Source organism: Dipodomys merriami, unplaced genomic scaffold (genome assembly GCF_024711535.1).
Source record: "Dipodomys merriami isolate MVZ:Mamm:240054 unplaced genomic scaffold, mDipMer1.0.p SCAF_11, whole genome shotgun sequence".
NCBI lineage: Eukaryota > Metazoa > Chordata > Mammalia > Rodentia > Heteromyidae > Dipodomys > Dipodomys merriami.
This window is the reverse complement of record NW_027202382.1, coordinates 44,821,809-44,838,215: the sequence shown is the minus strand read 5'-3', so window position 1 is coordinate 44,838,215 and position 16,407 is coordinate 44,821,809. Positions and strand designations below refer to the sequence as shown.

General features: G+C 48.3%; 1 protein-coding gene across 1 annotated transcript in view; it reads right to left on the bottom strand.

Moving 5' to 3' along the window:
- The window catches only part of Abl1 (ABL proto-oncogene 1, non-receptor tyrosine kinase), a 120,017-nt gene extending 109,761 nt beyond the window's left edge, over window positions 1-10,256 (bottom strand). Inside the window, exon 1 of the mRNA XM_070014854.1 lies at window positions 9,561-10,256. Within this exon, the coding sequence (XP_069870955.1) occupies window positions 9,561-9,696 (136 nt within the window). The 5' untranslated portion in view covers window positions 9,697-10,256. The remainder of the gene's footprint in view (window positions 1-9,560) is intronic.
- Between the last annotated feature and the right edge of the window lie 6,151 nt (window positions 10,257-16,407).

The window sequence follows — 16,407 nt, the reverse complement described above, 5'->3', positions numbered from 1 at the left end:
ACCACTTGAGCTACAGTGCCACTTCTGTTTGTTCTGGTGGATAACTAGAGATAAAGAATATTACCAACTTCCCTGCCTGGGCTGGCTTTGAACTGTGATCCTCCGATCTCAGCCTCCTGAGTATAGGATTACAGGGGTGAGCCACCAGTGCCCACTAGTTGTTATTGAACAAGAATTTTTTTTTAATGATCTTACTAAGCAGCTCTTACAGGCTGGCCTTAAACTCGATCATTCTGCCTGTCTCCAGAGTGTGAGGATTAAAGGTGTTGGCCACCACACCCAACCACACCCAACCACACCCAACCACACCCAACCACACACACACACACACACACACACACACACACACACAAATCTGGAGGGCCTTTGTATTACACATTGTGGTAGAATACAGAAATTGGGGTAGTTCTGCCACAGTTTACTTAAGAACCCAACTACACATTAAACTAGGAAATATTACAAGACATTGTACAATTAAGTATTCATTTGTGCTGCAGAAACATACAGGGCCGAGGTCACAGAAACAGTAAGGACCAGAGATAACAAATACAGAAGGAGGGAGACTAGAACGGAGTGGTAAAAGATAGGTGGGCTCTGAAGACAAAGGTACCATGACCAAAGAGGTGGGGCCAACAGTGAGGGAGTCAGGGAACCGCAGCAGCACTGGGAAGAGGCCAGAGGGAGAACTTCCTCTTCCAGAAGACCAAGTCCAAAGTAGCCACTTGAATCTCTCATGGAGACTCAGATAATAACACTGACAGCCTCTCCTCACAGTTAACATGTCTCTCTCCTTCACCCCAGATAAATGCATCTATTTCCAGCACATCCATTTCCAGTCCTTACCCAACATAAACAACTACACATTTTCTTCAGATCTTTGATAGGACACACCAGCAAGTCAGATAAATGCTTAGTTAAGACACCTTTGGTCATTTTCCTTTACAGTACTTATTCCGCAAAAAACTCGTTTCCTCCTACATTATAAGTTCTGTTTGCAAACGCTGTTTGTTTTTGGCCAGCTATGTAAGGAACCTTCCTTGCAAGTACTCTAGGCAAGTGCTCTACCACTGAGCTATATCCCCAGCCCTTGGATTTTTGAGACAGGGTCTCACTTTGTAGCCTACACTGGCCTCAAACTCACAATCCTCCTGCCTCTGCCTCCTAAGTACTAGAATCACAAGCACATGTCACCATGCACTGCATAGCTTCTAACCACTTTTTTTTTTTTTTTTGGTGCTGGTACCTGGGCTTGAACTGAGCACATCACAGTCTCTCTTGACTTTTTCCCTCATGGCAGGTACTCTACCACTTGAGCCAAGCCTCCAGACCCACTTTTTTGTGGGGCCTGAACTCTGGGCCTGGGCACTGTCCCTCAGCTCTTCAACTCAAGGCTAGCACTCTACCACTTGAACCACAGCGCCACTTCCAGCTTCTTCTGCTTATGTGGTGTTGAGGAATCGAACCCAGAGTCTCATGCATGCAAGGCAAGCACTCTACCACTGAGCTACCTTCCCAGCCCCTCTCTAGGACTTTTATGACTCAGCTGGCTTCAAACAGTGATTCTCAAAGCTCATCCTCCTGAGTACTTCCTATTCAAGCATGAATCACCAGTGCCCAGCCATAAGCACATTTTTTAATGGGCAATAAGACTTCATTAAAAATATGAAATTCAAGCCCGGCGCTGGTGGCTCACACCTGTAATCCTAGCTACTCAGGAGGCTGAGACCTGAGGATCGCAGTTCAAAGCCAGGCCAAGCAAGAAAGTCTGTGAGAGGGGCTGGGAAGGTGGTTCAGTGGTAGAGCACTTGCCTTGCATGCATGAGGCCCTGGGTTCGATTCCTCAGCACCACATAAACAAAAAGAAAAAAAAAAGCTGGAAGTGGCGCTGTGGCTCAAGTGGTAGAGTGCTAGCCTTGAGCTGAAGAGCTGAGGGACAGCGCCCAGGCCCAGAGTTCAGGCCCCATGACCCACCCCCAAAAAAAAAAAAATTAAGTCTGTGAGACTCTTATCTCCAATAAACCAATCAGAAAACTGGAAGTGGCACTGTGGCTCAAGTGGTAGAGCGTTTGCCTTGAGCTGAAGAGCTAAGGGACAGTGCCCAGGCCCAGAATTCAAGACCCATGACCAAAAAATAAACAAATATATAATAAGAAATTCATACAAAATAGATTATCAGAAATAACAGGGTACTTAGAAAACGTACATAAATACAATTTGTGTTTTCATAAGTTCATGCACCACACTGGTAGATGGATATGTTTCCAAATAACCTCTAAGAAGCTGCTCAGAGGACTCAATGGTGGAATTCTCCCACCTTCCAAAGTGCATAGATAATGAGCAGCAATTAACAGTGATGGAATGATAGTGCTAACCCATCAAGTTCCTCTCACTATTACCTTAAATAATGCTTCATTTGAGAACCACAAAGTAGTTTTGATCTGAGAGTAAACCATGGCTTCAGGTGCTTGCCTGAAAGGTGGGACAACCCACACTAGGGATAATGTCACCCACAACTTTTCTTTTTTTTTAATCTTGGTGGTGGGGCCTGAACTCTGGGTCTGGGCGCTGTCCTTCAGCTCTTCAGCTCAAGGCTAGCGCTGTACCACTTGAGCCACAGCGCCACTTCCGGCGTTTTTTTCTTTTTGCTTATGTGGTGCTGGGGAATCGAACCCAAGGCCTCATGCATGCAAGGCAAGCGCTCTACCACTGAGCCACCTTCCCAGCCCTCACCCACAACTTTTCTACACATGGGTTACCCTAGCTGTCTCATGGTTAAGATCTGGCTTCTAGGGGCTGGGAAGGTGGCTCAGTGGTAGAGTGCTTGCCTTGCATGCATGAGGCCCTGGGTTCGATTCCTCAGCACCACATACACAGAAAAAGCTGGAAGTGGGTGCTATGGCTCAAGTGGTAAAGTGCTAGCCTTGAGCTGAAGAGCTCAGAACAGTGCCCAGGCCCAGAGTTCAAGCTCCATGACCAGCAAAAAAAAAAAAAAAAAAAAAAAAGATCTGGCTTCTAGCTAGGTACTGGTAGTTTAGGCTTGTAATCCTAGCTACTCAAGAGGCTGAAATCTGAGGATCATGGATTGAAGCCAGCCAAGAGAGAAAGGTCCGGAAGACCATCACTATTTAACCAGCAAAATGCCAGAAATGGAGTCGTGGCTCAAGTAGTTGGACCACAGTGAGTTAAAGCAGTGAGTGAAAAAGCCAAGTGAGAACTTGAGGCCCTGAGTTTAAACTCCAGTATCAGAACTTAAAAAAAAAAAAAAAAAAAAAAAGAGGAAACAAAAGAAAAGAGGGGCTGGAGGTTTAGCTTAGTGGTAGAGTGTTTGTCTATCATGCTCAATGCCCTGGGTTCAATCCCCAGCTCCACAATCAACAATAAAATAAATATTAAATAAATATCAAAGGCTCCAGTCAACCGGGCACTGGTGGCTCATGCGTGTAATCCACTACTCAGGAGGCTCAGATCTGAGGATCACAGTTCCAAAGCAGCCCGGGCAGGAAAGTCCATGAGACTCTTTTCTCCAATTAACCACCAGATAACCAGGAGTGGTGCTGTAGTTCAAAGTGGTTGAGCAGGGCTGGGAAGGTGGCTCAGTGGTAGAGCACTTGCCCTTGCATGCCTGAGGCCCTGGGTTCGATTCCTCAGCACCACATAAGCAAAAAGAAAAAAGCCAGAAGTGGTGCTGTGGCTCAAGTGGTAGAGCGCTAGCCTTGAGCTGAAGGACATCACCCAGGCCCTGAGTTCAGGCTCCACGACTGGACCCCCCCAAAAAAAAGAAAAGAAAAAACAAAGTGGTTGAGCAAAAGAGTTCAAGGACAAGGCCCAGGTCCTGAGTTTAAGCACCAGGACAAAAAAAGAAAAAAGAAAAATGGAAAATGTACATACAATGTTGCTATTGCCGGCCCTGGTATTTGAACTCAGGGCCTGGGCACTGTCCCTGAGCCTCTTTGTACCTTTGTGCTCACGGCTACTGCTCTACCGTTAGAGCTACAGTGCCACTTCTGGATTTTTCTGAGTAGTTTATTGGAGATAAAGAGTCTCAGGGACTTTTGTTGCCAGGGCTGGCTTCAAACCTCAGTCAATCCTCACATCTTAGTCTCCTGAGTAGCTAGGATTATAAGTATGAGCCACTGGTGTCTCCATGTGCAATGTGCTTATCTGTAACTTTTCAACTTAGTAGAAAATAAACACAACATATGTTTATGTATTTATGTGTACATATGTGTAAACACATATGTTTATGTTTATGCGTAGTGAAGCCTGGTGCCGGTGGCTCACTCCTGTACTCCTAGCTACTCAGGAGGCTGAGATCTCAGGATCCTGGTTCAAAGCCAGCCCAGGAAGGAAAGTCCATGAGACTCTTATCTTAACCACCAGAAAACTGTAAGTGGCACCGTGGCTCAAGAGTAGAATACTAACCTTGAGCTTAAGAGCTGAGAGCAGAGCCCAGGCCCAGAGTTCAAGACCCAAGACTGACCACCCCCCCCCCCGCAAAAAAAAAAAACAGGATTGAAAGCTTAATGATGAATTAAAATAATTCCATGCAAACACTGAACTATTACCTTCTCCACAAGATTCAAACTAATCTAGGAAAATCTATGAAAATGGAACGAAGGTGTACATTCATGAACTACGCAATGTTCTCTCCCATCCATGATGGTCCCTAGCAAGCATATCCATTCTCATGCCTTAAATATCTTTCACCAGAGGACACCAGCTCTCCTCTGCAGCCTGAACTGCTTCCCTCAATTCCAGCATGTAGTCCTACCTGCCTGCCTAACATGTCCACCTGGCTGCCTAACACCTGTCTCAAATGTAGCACACCCCAAAGCAGTTCCTGATCTCTCCTCCCACCCTAACAACTTGTTTCAAATGTAGAATACCCCAAAGCAGTTCCTGATCTCTCTTCCCACCCTAATCAACTCCTCTTGTATTTAGAAAAAAAATTTTTCAGTAAAAGGCAAGTTCACTCCTCCAGTACTCAGTCCACAAATCTGGGAGATACTCTTTTTTTTTTTTTTGGTCGGTCATGGGGCTTGAACTCTGGGCCTGGGCGCTGTCCCTCAGCTCTTCAGCTCAAGGCAAGCGCTCTACCACTTGAGCCACAGCCCCACTTCCAGTTTTCTGATGGTTTATTGGAGATAAATTTCACGGACTTTCCTGCCCGGGCTGGCTTTGAACTGTGATCCTCAGATCTCAGCCTCCTGAATAGCTAGGATTACAGGCGTGAGCTACTCTTGATATCTCTCATACCTCACATAGAATCCAAAAGCAGATCCAAAGTACAGATAGCTCAGCCTTCAGATAATTACAGAATCTGACAATTTGCCTGCCACCACCCTGGTCCCACATCACATCATCATTCTCATCTAGATCAGTGCAACTGAGTGCAATCGAGCCCCACCCAGAATCCTGCGTTCTCCTCTGTCCTCAGCTAGACAGCAGCCAGGAGAGCATCTCTCAGATCAAAGACCAGGCTTCCCAAACCACAGGCGTGAAAGTCAAAACCTTGAAATAGCCAGCAGGCCCCACTCTTCTGGAGACATTCTGCCTGCCATCCCATTTTACCCTGACACCCCTCCTTTGCTCTCTCTGTCCAGCTACACTGACCCAACATTCTAGGCAAGCTCTGCTGGGAGTTTTCCACCTGACACCCCTGCCTTTAGTGCTTTATTTACTCAACACTTCCCCAAAGCTGTTCCTCCCCTCCCTTCTTCAAATGCCGCCTTTGCCAGCAACCTCCCTACAATTACTGCCTCCAACATTTCCTCCTCAGCACTCACAGCTCTCTCACAGTTCTACATATCCTTATCCAGCCTATGATGCTGTTTATCCCACTAAAACAAAGTAAGTCCTAGGAGTGTGGGTATGTTTTTTTCACTAACAAATCGCTGGTGACTAAAACATTGCATAGCACATGATGTGTGCTCGAGAAATATTTTTTAACCAGGTGTCAGTGGTTCCCACCTGTTTATTACCTTAGTTACTCAGGAGGCTGAGACCTAAAGGGTCAGAGTTCAAGACTAACCAGATCAGCAAAGTCCTTAAGTTGAGGCCCTGAGTTCTAACCCCAATACTGCTAATGTTGAAGAAAAAAGGAAACCCTTAAAAAAAATTAAATTAAAAAAAAAAAAAGAGGCTTAAGCCAGGTGCCAGTGACTCACACCTATAGTCCTAGCTATTCAGAAGGCTGAGATCTGAGGATCATGGTTCAAAGCCAGCCCTGGCAGGAAAGACCAGGACACTTTTATCTCCAATTAACCACTAGAAAACTGGAAGTGGCGCTGTGACTCAAAGTGGCAGACTGCTAGCCTTGAGCAAAAAAGCTCAGAAACAGTGTAGGCCATGAGTTCAAGCCCCAGGGACAACCAAAAAAAAAATTTTCCCTTCAACTTAAACCTCTCAGTGCCCTAAGAGATCTAAAATCCTCCCATCATCTCGCCACACACACACACACACACACACACACACACACACACACACACACACACACACACACACACACACACACACACACACACACACACACACTTATAGATTGGGGCACCAGTGTCTCATACCTGTAATCCTAGCTACTCAGGAGGTTGAGGTCCAAAAGTTAGTATTTCAAAGCTAGCCTGGGCAGAAAAGCCCATGGAGCTCTTATCTCCAAAATAACCAGCAGAGCCGGGCGCTGGTGGCTCACGCCTGTAATCCTAGCTACTCAGGAGGCTGAGATCTGAGGATCGCGGTTCAAAGCCAGCCCGGGCAGGAAAGACAGTGAGACTCCTATCTCCAATAAACCACCAGAAAACCGGAAGTGGCGCTGTAGCTCAAGTGGTAGAGCGCTCGCCTTGAGCTGAAGAGCTGAGGGACAGCGCCCAGGCCCAGAGTTCAAGCCCCACGACCGACAAAAAAAAAAAAAAATAACAAAATAACCAGCAGAAAGTTAAGCTGGAGGGTGTGGCTCAAGTGGTAGAATGCCAACTGAGCAAGCATGAGGCACTGAGTTCAAATCCCAATGCCAGAAAGAAATAAAGGTATTTCTGATTTACAAAAATGGGGTCATGCCATGTAGACTGGTTTCCAAATGGCCTTTTCACTTCTGTCATACAGACATCTCTTTTACTGCTGGCCTGCAGTGCATACTCTTACATGCCCTCTGGAGAGATTCCAAAGGTTCTCAAACTTTTTCATTTCTGGCCCTCTGTACACCTGAAATTATCAAAGACCTTTAGTTTATATAATAATTACCAAATTAGAATCTTAAACTGAAATTTAAAGTATACTAATCAATTCATACAAAAATAAAAATTTTTATTGTTTCTAAAACTTTTCCCCAAAAGTAATCTTTCTGGATAGCTGTAGACATTCTTCTTTAATGTTATATCAAAACCTCACAAGTGATAGTTCTTTTTTTTTCTTTTTGGGTCCGGTTGTGGGGCCTGAACTCTGGGCCTGGGCGCTGTCCCTCAGCTCTTCAGCTCAAGGCTAGCGCTCTACCACTTGAGTCACAGCGCCACGTCCCGCTTTTTTCTTTTGTGCTTATGTGGTGCTGAGAAATCGAACCCAGGGCCTCAAGCATGCAAGGCAAGCATTCTACCACTGAGCCACCTTCCCAGCCCAAGTGGTAGTGCTTAAAGGCTGGTAGAACCAGAAGCCACCACACCAGTGAACCCTAGATTCTGCAACATTAAAATTAACAGAGCCTGGATTCCCTAACTTCTTAATTCAGTAAGAACACAGTATAATGACACATTTGCCTACCTATAATAGATGCTAAAACAGAACTATCAGCAAGGGACTGCTGGCTCAACACCATCTTAGCTACTCAGCAGGTTGAGATATGAGGATGGAGGTTAGAGGCCAGTCCAGGGAGGGAGTCCTTGAGACTCTTGTCTCTAACCACCAAAAATGTGGAAGTAAAGCTGTGGCTCAAGCTAAGGGAAAGCATCCAGGCCCTGAGTTCATGCCCCAGTACAAGCACAAAACAAAAAAAAAAAAAGAATGTAAGAACTATCAAATACAAGTTCATCCGAGAGCCCTTTTTTATTGCAGTCACCCACTGCTAGGAGGTATTTGTGAATTTCAAAGTACATGCCACTCACAGACAACCTACATTTGCTTACAAGGGGAGGGGGCTCAATTGATGTTTTAATATTAGGTTCAGTGCCTAAAAAATGTCAGGCTCTAACAGTACAAGCAGAACCCTAATTAACTGGTTCCTGGCTGGCCTCTGCTACAGACTTCAGTCTAATCTGAGCCTTAGCGTTAACTTCACACAGAATTACTAGAAGTCAACAAACTAGCATGTACTATCAACACTGAAACGACCTTTATTGCCTCAAATGTCATTCTACAGTAGAAGGGAAGGTAAATTAAGGAGAAGGTGGTGTGTATGCTCAGGTAACAAGAAACGCTGTTTCCCCATGCTGCTTTTCCCATGTGGCTCCAAAATGAGTATTTTCAAGTTCTCCTTCAGATTAAAAAGGTCAAGAATATTAATATCTGATTTTTTTTTTTTCTTTTTGACGGTGGTGGGACTTTCAAACTCTGGGCCTGGGCGCTGTCCCTGAGCTCTTTTGCTCAAAGCTAGCTCTCTACCACTTTGAGCCACAGAACCACTTCCGGTGTTGTGGTGGTTCAGTGGAGATAAGAATCTCACCAGGGCTTTTCTGTTCAGGCTGGCTTTGAACCTCGATCCTCAGCTCTCAGCCTCCCGAGTAGCTAGGATGTCAGGTGTGAGCACCTGCGCCTGGCTGGTCTTGAACTTTTTTGCAGAGCATAAGTCACTTTGAGATTACAATAAAAGTACTCTTGGGAAAGTAGTAAGGGGAGCCAGGTGCCAGTAGCTCACATCTGTGATCCTAGCTAGTCAGAGAGCTGAACTCTGGGGCTTGAGGTTTAAAGATAGCCTAGAAAGACAAAACCTAGAGATTCCAATTACCAGCAAAAATCAGGAAGTGGAAGTGCAGTTCAAGTGCTAGCCTTGAGTGAAAAAGCTAAAACACACGAGGCCCTCGGTTCAAGCCCCAGTATACAGGGAGACAGACAAGAGAAGGAAAGAGAGGGGAGAGAGGAGAGAGAAGGGAGGGTAAGGGGAGAGAGAGGGAAAGGAAGAGAGAAGGGGACAAGGAGAAGGAGGAAGAAGGAGGGGGGGAGGAAGAGAGACAGTGGGGAGGGAGAGAGGGAAGGGGGCAGAGAAAACCATAGTAAAGGATTCAGATACTTCAGAAGAGTCAGTGCCTTTAGCAGGAGCAGGTGACAGAACTGAGAAACCCCCAGGAAATGAAATGAGGCCCTGGAACAGTAAAATGATCTGTTCAAGGTCATTGGCAACAATGAGTAAGTGGGATCAGACAAGAATCAAGCAACTTCAACAAAATGTTTTTAACTCATACCTTTCTGATAGAAAGCTAAGTCCCATCAGAAACCACAAGATAATGTAAGCAGAGAAATGTAAGCAGAACTGGAACCAACAGACATAAAGTGCTGCTGGCTACAGAAAGTTCTTTGATGGCCTAGGCCAAATGCACAAAAGGAAATACTGGACCAGAAATCTTGAAAAAAGCACTCACCATGTTCCACAAAAACATTGCAGTGTAGACCCCCATGCCTCGATGATTCCTTCTTTCCTGCGCCCTTGATAAAGTGCAGGGCAGGCAGACTCGGCCTCCTCTGGTCCCCAAGAACTTTTCCAGGCTGCTGCCCCATAAAGCAATGATAGGCACCCCTTTCCAGAAGAGGGTTCAAGATCTTCCAGAAAGGTCTGTGGGCTCTGGGAGGAAACAGTTATGCAGAATTTCACATTCACCAGTATATGAGGTCAATCTTGTATTACAAAAAGAAGCCAAGTTTTGAGTCGACACGTGTAAACAGACGTTCCAATTATGTTTGCAGTTCCTCAATCTTGAAGTAAGGTAGCTGCAAGTCTACCCCCAAAGTTTCTTGATTATTTTTTCTTAAAAGTTTATTTTACAGGCTGTTTCAAGAAAAAACCTTCCAACAGAAATGTCCCGAGGGGACGCAGAAGAGGACCAACAACACCAAAGTCGTTTCGATCCCCAGGCAGAAAGGAAATGTGGGTCTTCTTTGGCTGCTGTCCAGAACTTTTCCTGGGGAAGTCACCGACACCCTATCTCAGTTTCTCCACCTTCCCAACAAGTTTCCTGCCGCTCTCCTTCCCCGGCCCTGCTCTCCGGAAAAGGACACGGGTCCCTCAGACTTCAGCGACAGCTCACCGGAGCCGGAATGCACAGCCAGCAACTTTCAGGTCCGCTTTTTAAAAGGCCTGTGAAACCAATCCAGACTTTTCCTTTGCATTGAAGTCTGGGGCTGCGCTGAGACCAAAGGGGCCGTAGGCGACATTGGAAGAAATCAGGGCATCAGCGGCTCCCGGGAGCAACCTGGGGAGCAGCGGAAGCCGCTTGACAGCAGGGAGGGGATCTGAATTTGAATGGGGGGTTCCCAGGCCTGACCTGGGCCCAGGATCCACAGCGAGGGGCGGCTCCGGGGTGAGCAGGAGACATGCCCGGGCCGGGCACGGGCGGCTTACTCGGGGGGCGACGCTCCTCTGGCCTCAGGAAACGGGGTGACCCAGGTCAGGGGAAACTGAGGCCACCCCCCAGCGTCCCGGAACCCGAGCGAAGCCGTAAGGGGCTGGGGACCGCCCGCAGCCCCGAGGGCGGGAGCGGCCGCGGGGGGAGGAGGCCCGGCCGCCTCGGCCTCTAGGAGTCGGGGTCTCCGGCCGAGACACCCCCTCCCCCGGCCCGGATGCCGCCGCCGCCGCCGCCGCCGCGCGGTCACATCCCCGGGGCCTGCGAGGGGCGCAGCCTCTCCCGCCGGTCGGACCGAGGACGACCGAGGGCTCCTCAGACGCGGGGCCCGGGAACCGGCTCCGGCTCCCCTCAGGGACAGGCGCCGACCCCCGCGGCCGCCATGATGGATTACGAGCCGCCTCACAACGAGGCCCGGCTCCGCCCCCGGGCCCGCCCCCAGCGGGGTCCGCAGTCCGCCTCGCGGGCTCCCCGGCGCCGGCCTCCCGAGCCGCTCCCTCCGACGCCGCCGCGCCTTTCCGCCCAGTGGTGGTGCCGCCGCGACAGCCCGGCCGGCGCGACCTTCCCAGGGTGGCTTTTCTGAGCGCAAGGTGAGCGGTAAGGAAGCGCCCGCCTCCTCGGCATTGTCATTGGCCCGCAGGCCCCCGAGTCAGGCCGCTCTCCTCCACCCTATTGGCCAGGGAAGGCGGTAGCGAGAGCCGCCAGCCAATCGCTTTCGCCGGCGCCGCGGGGCGTGCCGGGAGCTGTGGTCCCAGGCGCCCCCCGGTCCCGCTCGCCCCAGCCTAGGCGCCCGAGCTCCGGCCCCGCCCCCTGGGAGCCCGAGGACTGCAGTCCGCCCGCGCTGGGCGCAGGCAGCACTGTCAGCAAAGAGCCGCCGCGGAGGAAGGACTGCGGAGCGGAGTCTCCCAGAAGCGGAGCAAGAGTGCCTCCTCGAGCCTCTTCGCGAAGGGAGGAAACTTGGCGCATTCTTACCAGCAGGACTGCCGGTGCCTCACATTGAATCCAGGGCCAGCGGCAGGAGCGGCGATGGAGGCCTTGGCAGGCTCGCGCGTGGCAGGTGGGGCGTGCCAGGCGAAATCATCCCATGTTGGCCCGAGTACCTATCTTTCAGCATGCCCAGTTACCAAAGCTAGCCGTGTAACGAGCCAAACCTGCACCCTTTGTGACTCCTGCAACCGAAAAGCACCTGGGGACCCCCCCAAAAAAAGAAAACTACAAACCCGGCCCCGTCCTTCACTCAGCTGTCACTGTTTGGACTCAGGGCCTCAAGCTTGCTTAACCCACACCTCTCATCAGGCGTTTTGCTAGCTACTTAAAGATGGGAGTCTGGCAGAGTTCGCTGCTCAGGCTAGCTTCAAACCTTGATCCTCTGGAACTTAGCTTCCAGAATAGCAAGGAGGCAAGGTGTGAGCAGATGCCCAAAGAGCGCCGGCTCAGCACAGCGCCCCATGCAGTTTGCACTGTTCATCGAATCCTTACAGCCTTGCAAACTCAGTGAGGCTTGAAATGATACTCTCTACCAGGGCAGTCAGCCGTGACTTACTGATGGTCACTTCCCTACTTGATGAAAGCCAGTAGTTTAAACCAGATTGGCCTCACCCCAAAACAGCTCCTCTACTTTGCCATTCAGTAACAAGTCGCCGGAGCTAATGTTAGACAAAATTTCAAAAACTGCTACTGATACCAGGAGCACCACAGCTACGAGTGAATTGTACATTCAGCTGAGTGCATTGTATATTACTGCTGGAGGAAAGGCACTTCAACTACTAAACAGCAAATAGGTCTGGAACTAGTGGCTCATGCCTGTAATCCGAGCTACTCAGGAGAGATCTGAGGATTGTAGTTTGATGACAGACTGGGGTGCAAAATCTGAGACTCTTATCACCAATTAACCACCTAAAAACTGGAAGTGGAGCTGTGACTCAAGTAGGGGAACACTAGCAAAAAAAAAAAAAAAAAAGGTCAAGGACAGCACCTAGTTCCTGAGTTCAAGCCCCCACGATTAAAAAAAAAAAAAAAGTTACTCAAAGACACTGAATGTGATGCAGATGGAAATCTGTGACCAGACTTAGAGCTTAGAATGTGCGAATTAAGACGTAGTTGCTTTCAGTTTTACTCTCACAAAATAATCTGAGATAGAATATTCAGATTTTAATAGAATGGCCAACAAAACTAGTCCTGATCTATACTTTGAAACTCAATGTTTTGTTCCCTTTCCATTGTCCACCCGTTGTCTTATTTTTATTTTTTTTTTTTTTTTGTCTGTCATGTCACTTGAACTGTGGGCCTGGGCCAGAGCTCTTCAGCTCATGGCGAGTGCTCTACCACTTGAGCTACAGCACCACTTCCGGCTTTCTGGTGGTTTATTGGAGATAAGTCTCACGTACTTTCCTGCCCAGGCTGGCTTTGAACCATGATCCTCAGATCTCAGCCTTCTGAGTAGCTAGGATGACAGGTGTGAGCCACAGGCACCAGGCATCAGCATCTGAGTATTAATTTTTTGAGATTTCACTTACTCCTGGTTCAGTCTTAGTCATTTCCTCATCTGCATTCTCCATTCTCTGGTTTAGTACTGGGCTACCAAACCAGAACTCGAACTCCCATTTCTTAGTTTTTCTGCCAGTACAGTAGCACAAAAGGCTCTTCCTTAACTTTTCCTCAATGGCTGGCATCCTACCATTTGAGCCACACCTTCACTTTCAGCTTTTTGGTGGTTATTGGGAATAAAGAGTTTCTCTGATTTGTCTGCCTCCACTGACTTCAAACTGAGATTCCCAAGGGGCTAGCATGTAGCTCAGTGGCAGAGTGCATACTTAGCAAGTGCAACATACTGGATTGGACCCCCCAGAAACAACAACAAAAAATAGTTAAAAGAAAGCCAGGCCAGGGGCTGGGAAGGTGGCTCAGTGGTAGAGCACTTGCCTTGCATGCATGAGGCCCTGGGTTCAATTCCTCAGCACCGCATAAGCAAAAAGAAAAAAGCCAGAAGTGGCGCTGTGGCTCAAGTGGTAGAGCGCTAGCCTTGAGCTGAAGAGCTGAGGGACAGCGCCCAGGCCCAGAGTTCAGGCCTCACGACCGGACCCCCCCAAAAAAAAGAAAGCCAGGCCAGGCGCTAGTGGCTCACACCTGTCATCCTAGCTACTCAGGAGGCTGAGATCTGAAGATTGAGGTTCAAAGCCAGCCTGGGCAGGAAAAGTCCATGAGACTCCTATCTCCAATTAAACACTCAAAAAACTGGAAGTGGCACTGTGGCTCAAGTGGTACAGTGCTTGCCTTGAAGTTAGGAGCTCAGGGACAGCACTCTAGATCAGAGTTCAAGCCCCATGACCAAAAAAAAAAAAAAAAAAAAAACAAGCCAGGGGAATAGGAATGTGGCTTAATGGTAGAGTGCTTGCCTAGCATGCATGAAGCCTTGGGTTCAATTCCTCAGTACTACATACACAGAAAAAGCCAGAAGTGGTGTTGTGGCTCAAGTGGTAAGAGTGCTAGCCTTGAGCAAAAGCTCAGGGACAGTGCTTAGGGCCTGGAGTTCAAGCTCCAGGACTAGCAAAAAGAATGCCAGGTGTTGATGGCTCACACCTGTAGTCCTACCTACAGGAGGCTAAGATCTGAGGACTGAGGTTCAAAGCCAGCCTAGGCAGGAAAGCCCATGGAACTCATCTCTAATTTTTTTTTCCCCCAGTCATGAACACTGGGCCCGGCCATTCTCCCTGAGCTCTTCAGCTCAAGGCTAGCACTCTACCACTTGAGCTACAATGCCATGTTTATGTGGTACTAAGGAATCGAACCCAGGGCAAGCACTCTACCATTAATCCCAGCCCACCTCATCTCTAATTAATCACAGGAAAAGCTGTTAGTGGGGCTGCCCTAGCCTTGAGCAAAAGAAGCTCAGGGACAGTGCCCAGGCCTTGAGTTCAAGCCCCAAGACCAGCAAAAACAAAAAACAAAAAAAAAAACCCTGAGATTCTCCAAATGGTGTAGCTAGGATTATGGGTATGAGCAACCAACACCATCAAATTCACTTACCAATCATCTACTGAGGGGCTGGGAAGTTGGCTCAGTGGTAGAGCGCTTGCCTTGCATGCCTGAGGCCCTGGGTTCAATTCCTCAGCACCACATAAGCAAAAAGAAAAAAGCCAGAAGTGGCGCTGTGGCTCAAGTGGTAGAGCGCTAGCCTTGAGCTGAAGAGCTGAGGGACAGCGCCCAGGCCCAGAGTTCAGGCCCCACGACTGGACCCAAAAAAAAAACAAAAACCAATCATCTACTGAGTACCTGGACTACAGGGCTACAGTAATAATCAAAACAATCATCAATCCACACACAGGATCAGAGCCTGTGCTGGACACTAAATGTCTGGATTCATAAATTTTCACAATCAGTTCAAATTGGCCTCCTTTATAGGGGATGGCTTGGATCAGAGCCTGTGCTGGACACTAAATGTCCAGATTCATAAATTTTCAATCAGTTCAAATTGGCCTCCTTTATAGGGGATGGCTTTGATGCCTTTAAAGCTTAAGCTGCCCCAGATTGGCCATCTAAATTCTGAGTTGGCACTTGGGCCATCACTGTGGCTTTATTCAGTTACTCTGAGATAAACTAGACCTTGCTAGGTTTCAGAGCCCTTCGCAGGCGGAAGTCAACTGCACTTGACCTGCAGCCTCAGGAATGACCTTGAGGCCCAGTTATCACATTGACCGGTTTTCTGGATCTAGGGGAGTACTATGCCAACTATACATTTTTCTACAAATACATGGCCGTGCTTAAAGCCTGTTATAACACTACAGCATACTTAAAAGACTTTAAAACTAGAACTTAAAACCCAGAAAATGACTAACAAAATGTTCCCCCATATTAAGCAAATCTCTTCAGGCTCGTATATTATTATCTTTATACTGATGTTACATTTCACAGGAGCGCCCCCTTGTGGGCTGTTGGAAGCAGCCCATCACCAAGAGGTGCTTTCAGACCTTTGCATTTCTGCGGGAATGGGAGATCACCATTCTGCTGGCAGCTTGGAAAAAGCCAGGCGAGGAGGGACCCCTCTGTCAGGAGGAATTCAGCCTGCATATTCACAGAAATATGACAGGTGAGCCTACCTAAAGTTGCCTTTCAGCCTACAGAAATATGCAGGTGTCTGCAAACTCCTCAAAGTAGGTGGCTAACGCAGAAGTGAAATAAAAAGCTGCCTACTGGAGGGTGCTACAAAGAAACATGCCATCTGATGCAAGAGAGCTAAAGTGCAGGGTAGTGGGTAGCACTGAAGCCATAGGGATTTGCCGTCCTGGCACCCCTTCAGCCAAGATGGCGAAGCCGCTGAGCCTCGGCTGTTATACGCAGCTACCCTGCACCGAACACCCTAAGCAAAAGTGTTCTGATATATTACATACAATACATGCACATACAGAACTTTCCACAACTGTTTCCCAGGCTGGGCATGGCGGCTCACTACTGTAATCCTAGCTACTCAAGAGGCTCAGAGCTGAGGACCACACTTCAAAGCCAGTGAGGACAGGAAAAGCCACAACAAAGCTGGAAGTTGGAGTGACACGTGAAAGTTCTAGCCTTGAGTGAATACTCAGAGACAGCAACTAGGCCCTGAGTTTAAGCGCTAGTACTGGTGTACACGTTTCCTAAAACTATCTTAGGACACCAATTGTATATATGTGCATATGCACCCGAGTCTAGGGGCTTACTTTACCAACAGGGCCTGGGCACCATCCCTGAGTGTTTTTTGCTGAAGGCGAGAACTCTACAAGCCACAGCTCCACTTCTGGCTTTTTTGGTGGTTAATTGGAGATGAGTCTCATGAACTTTCCTGCCCAGGCTGGCTTCAAACCATGAATCCTCAGATCTCAACCTCCTGAGATTA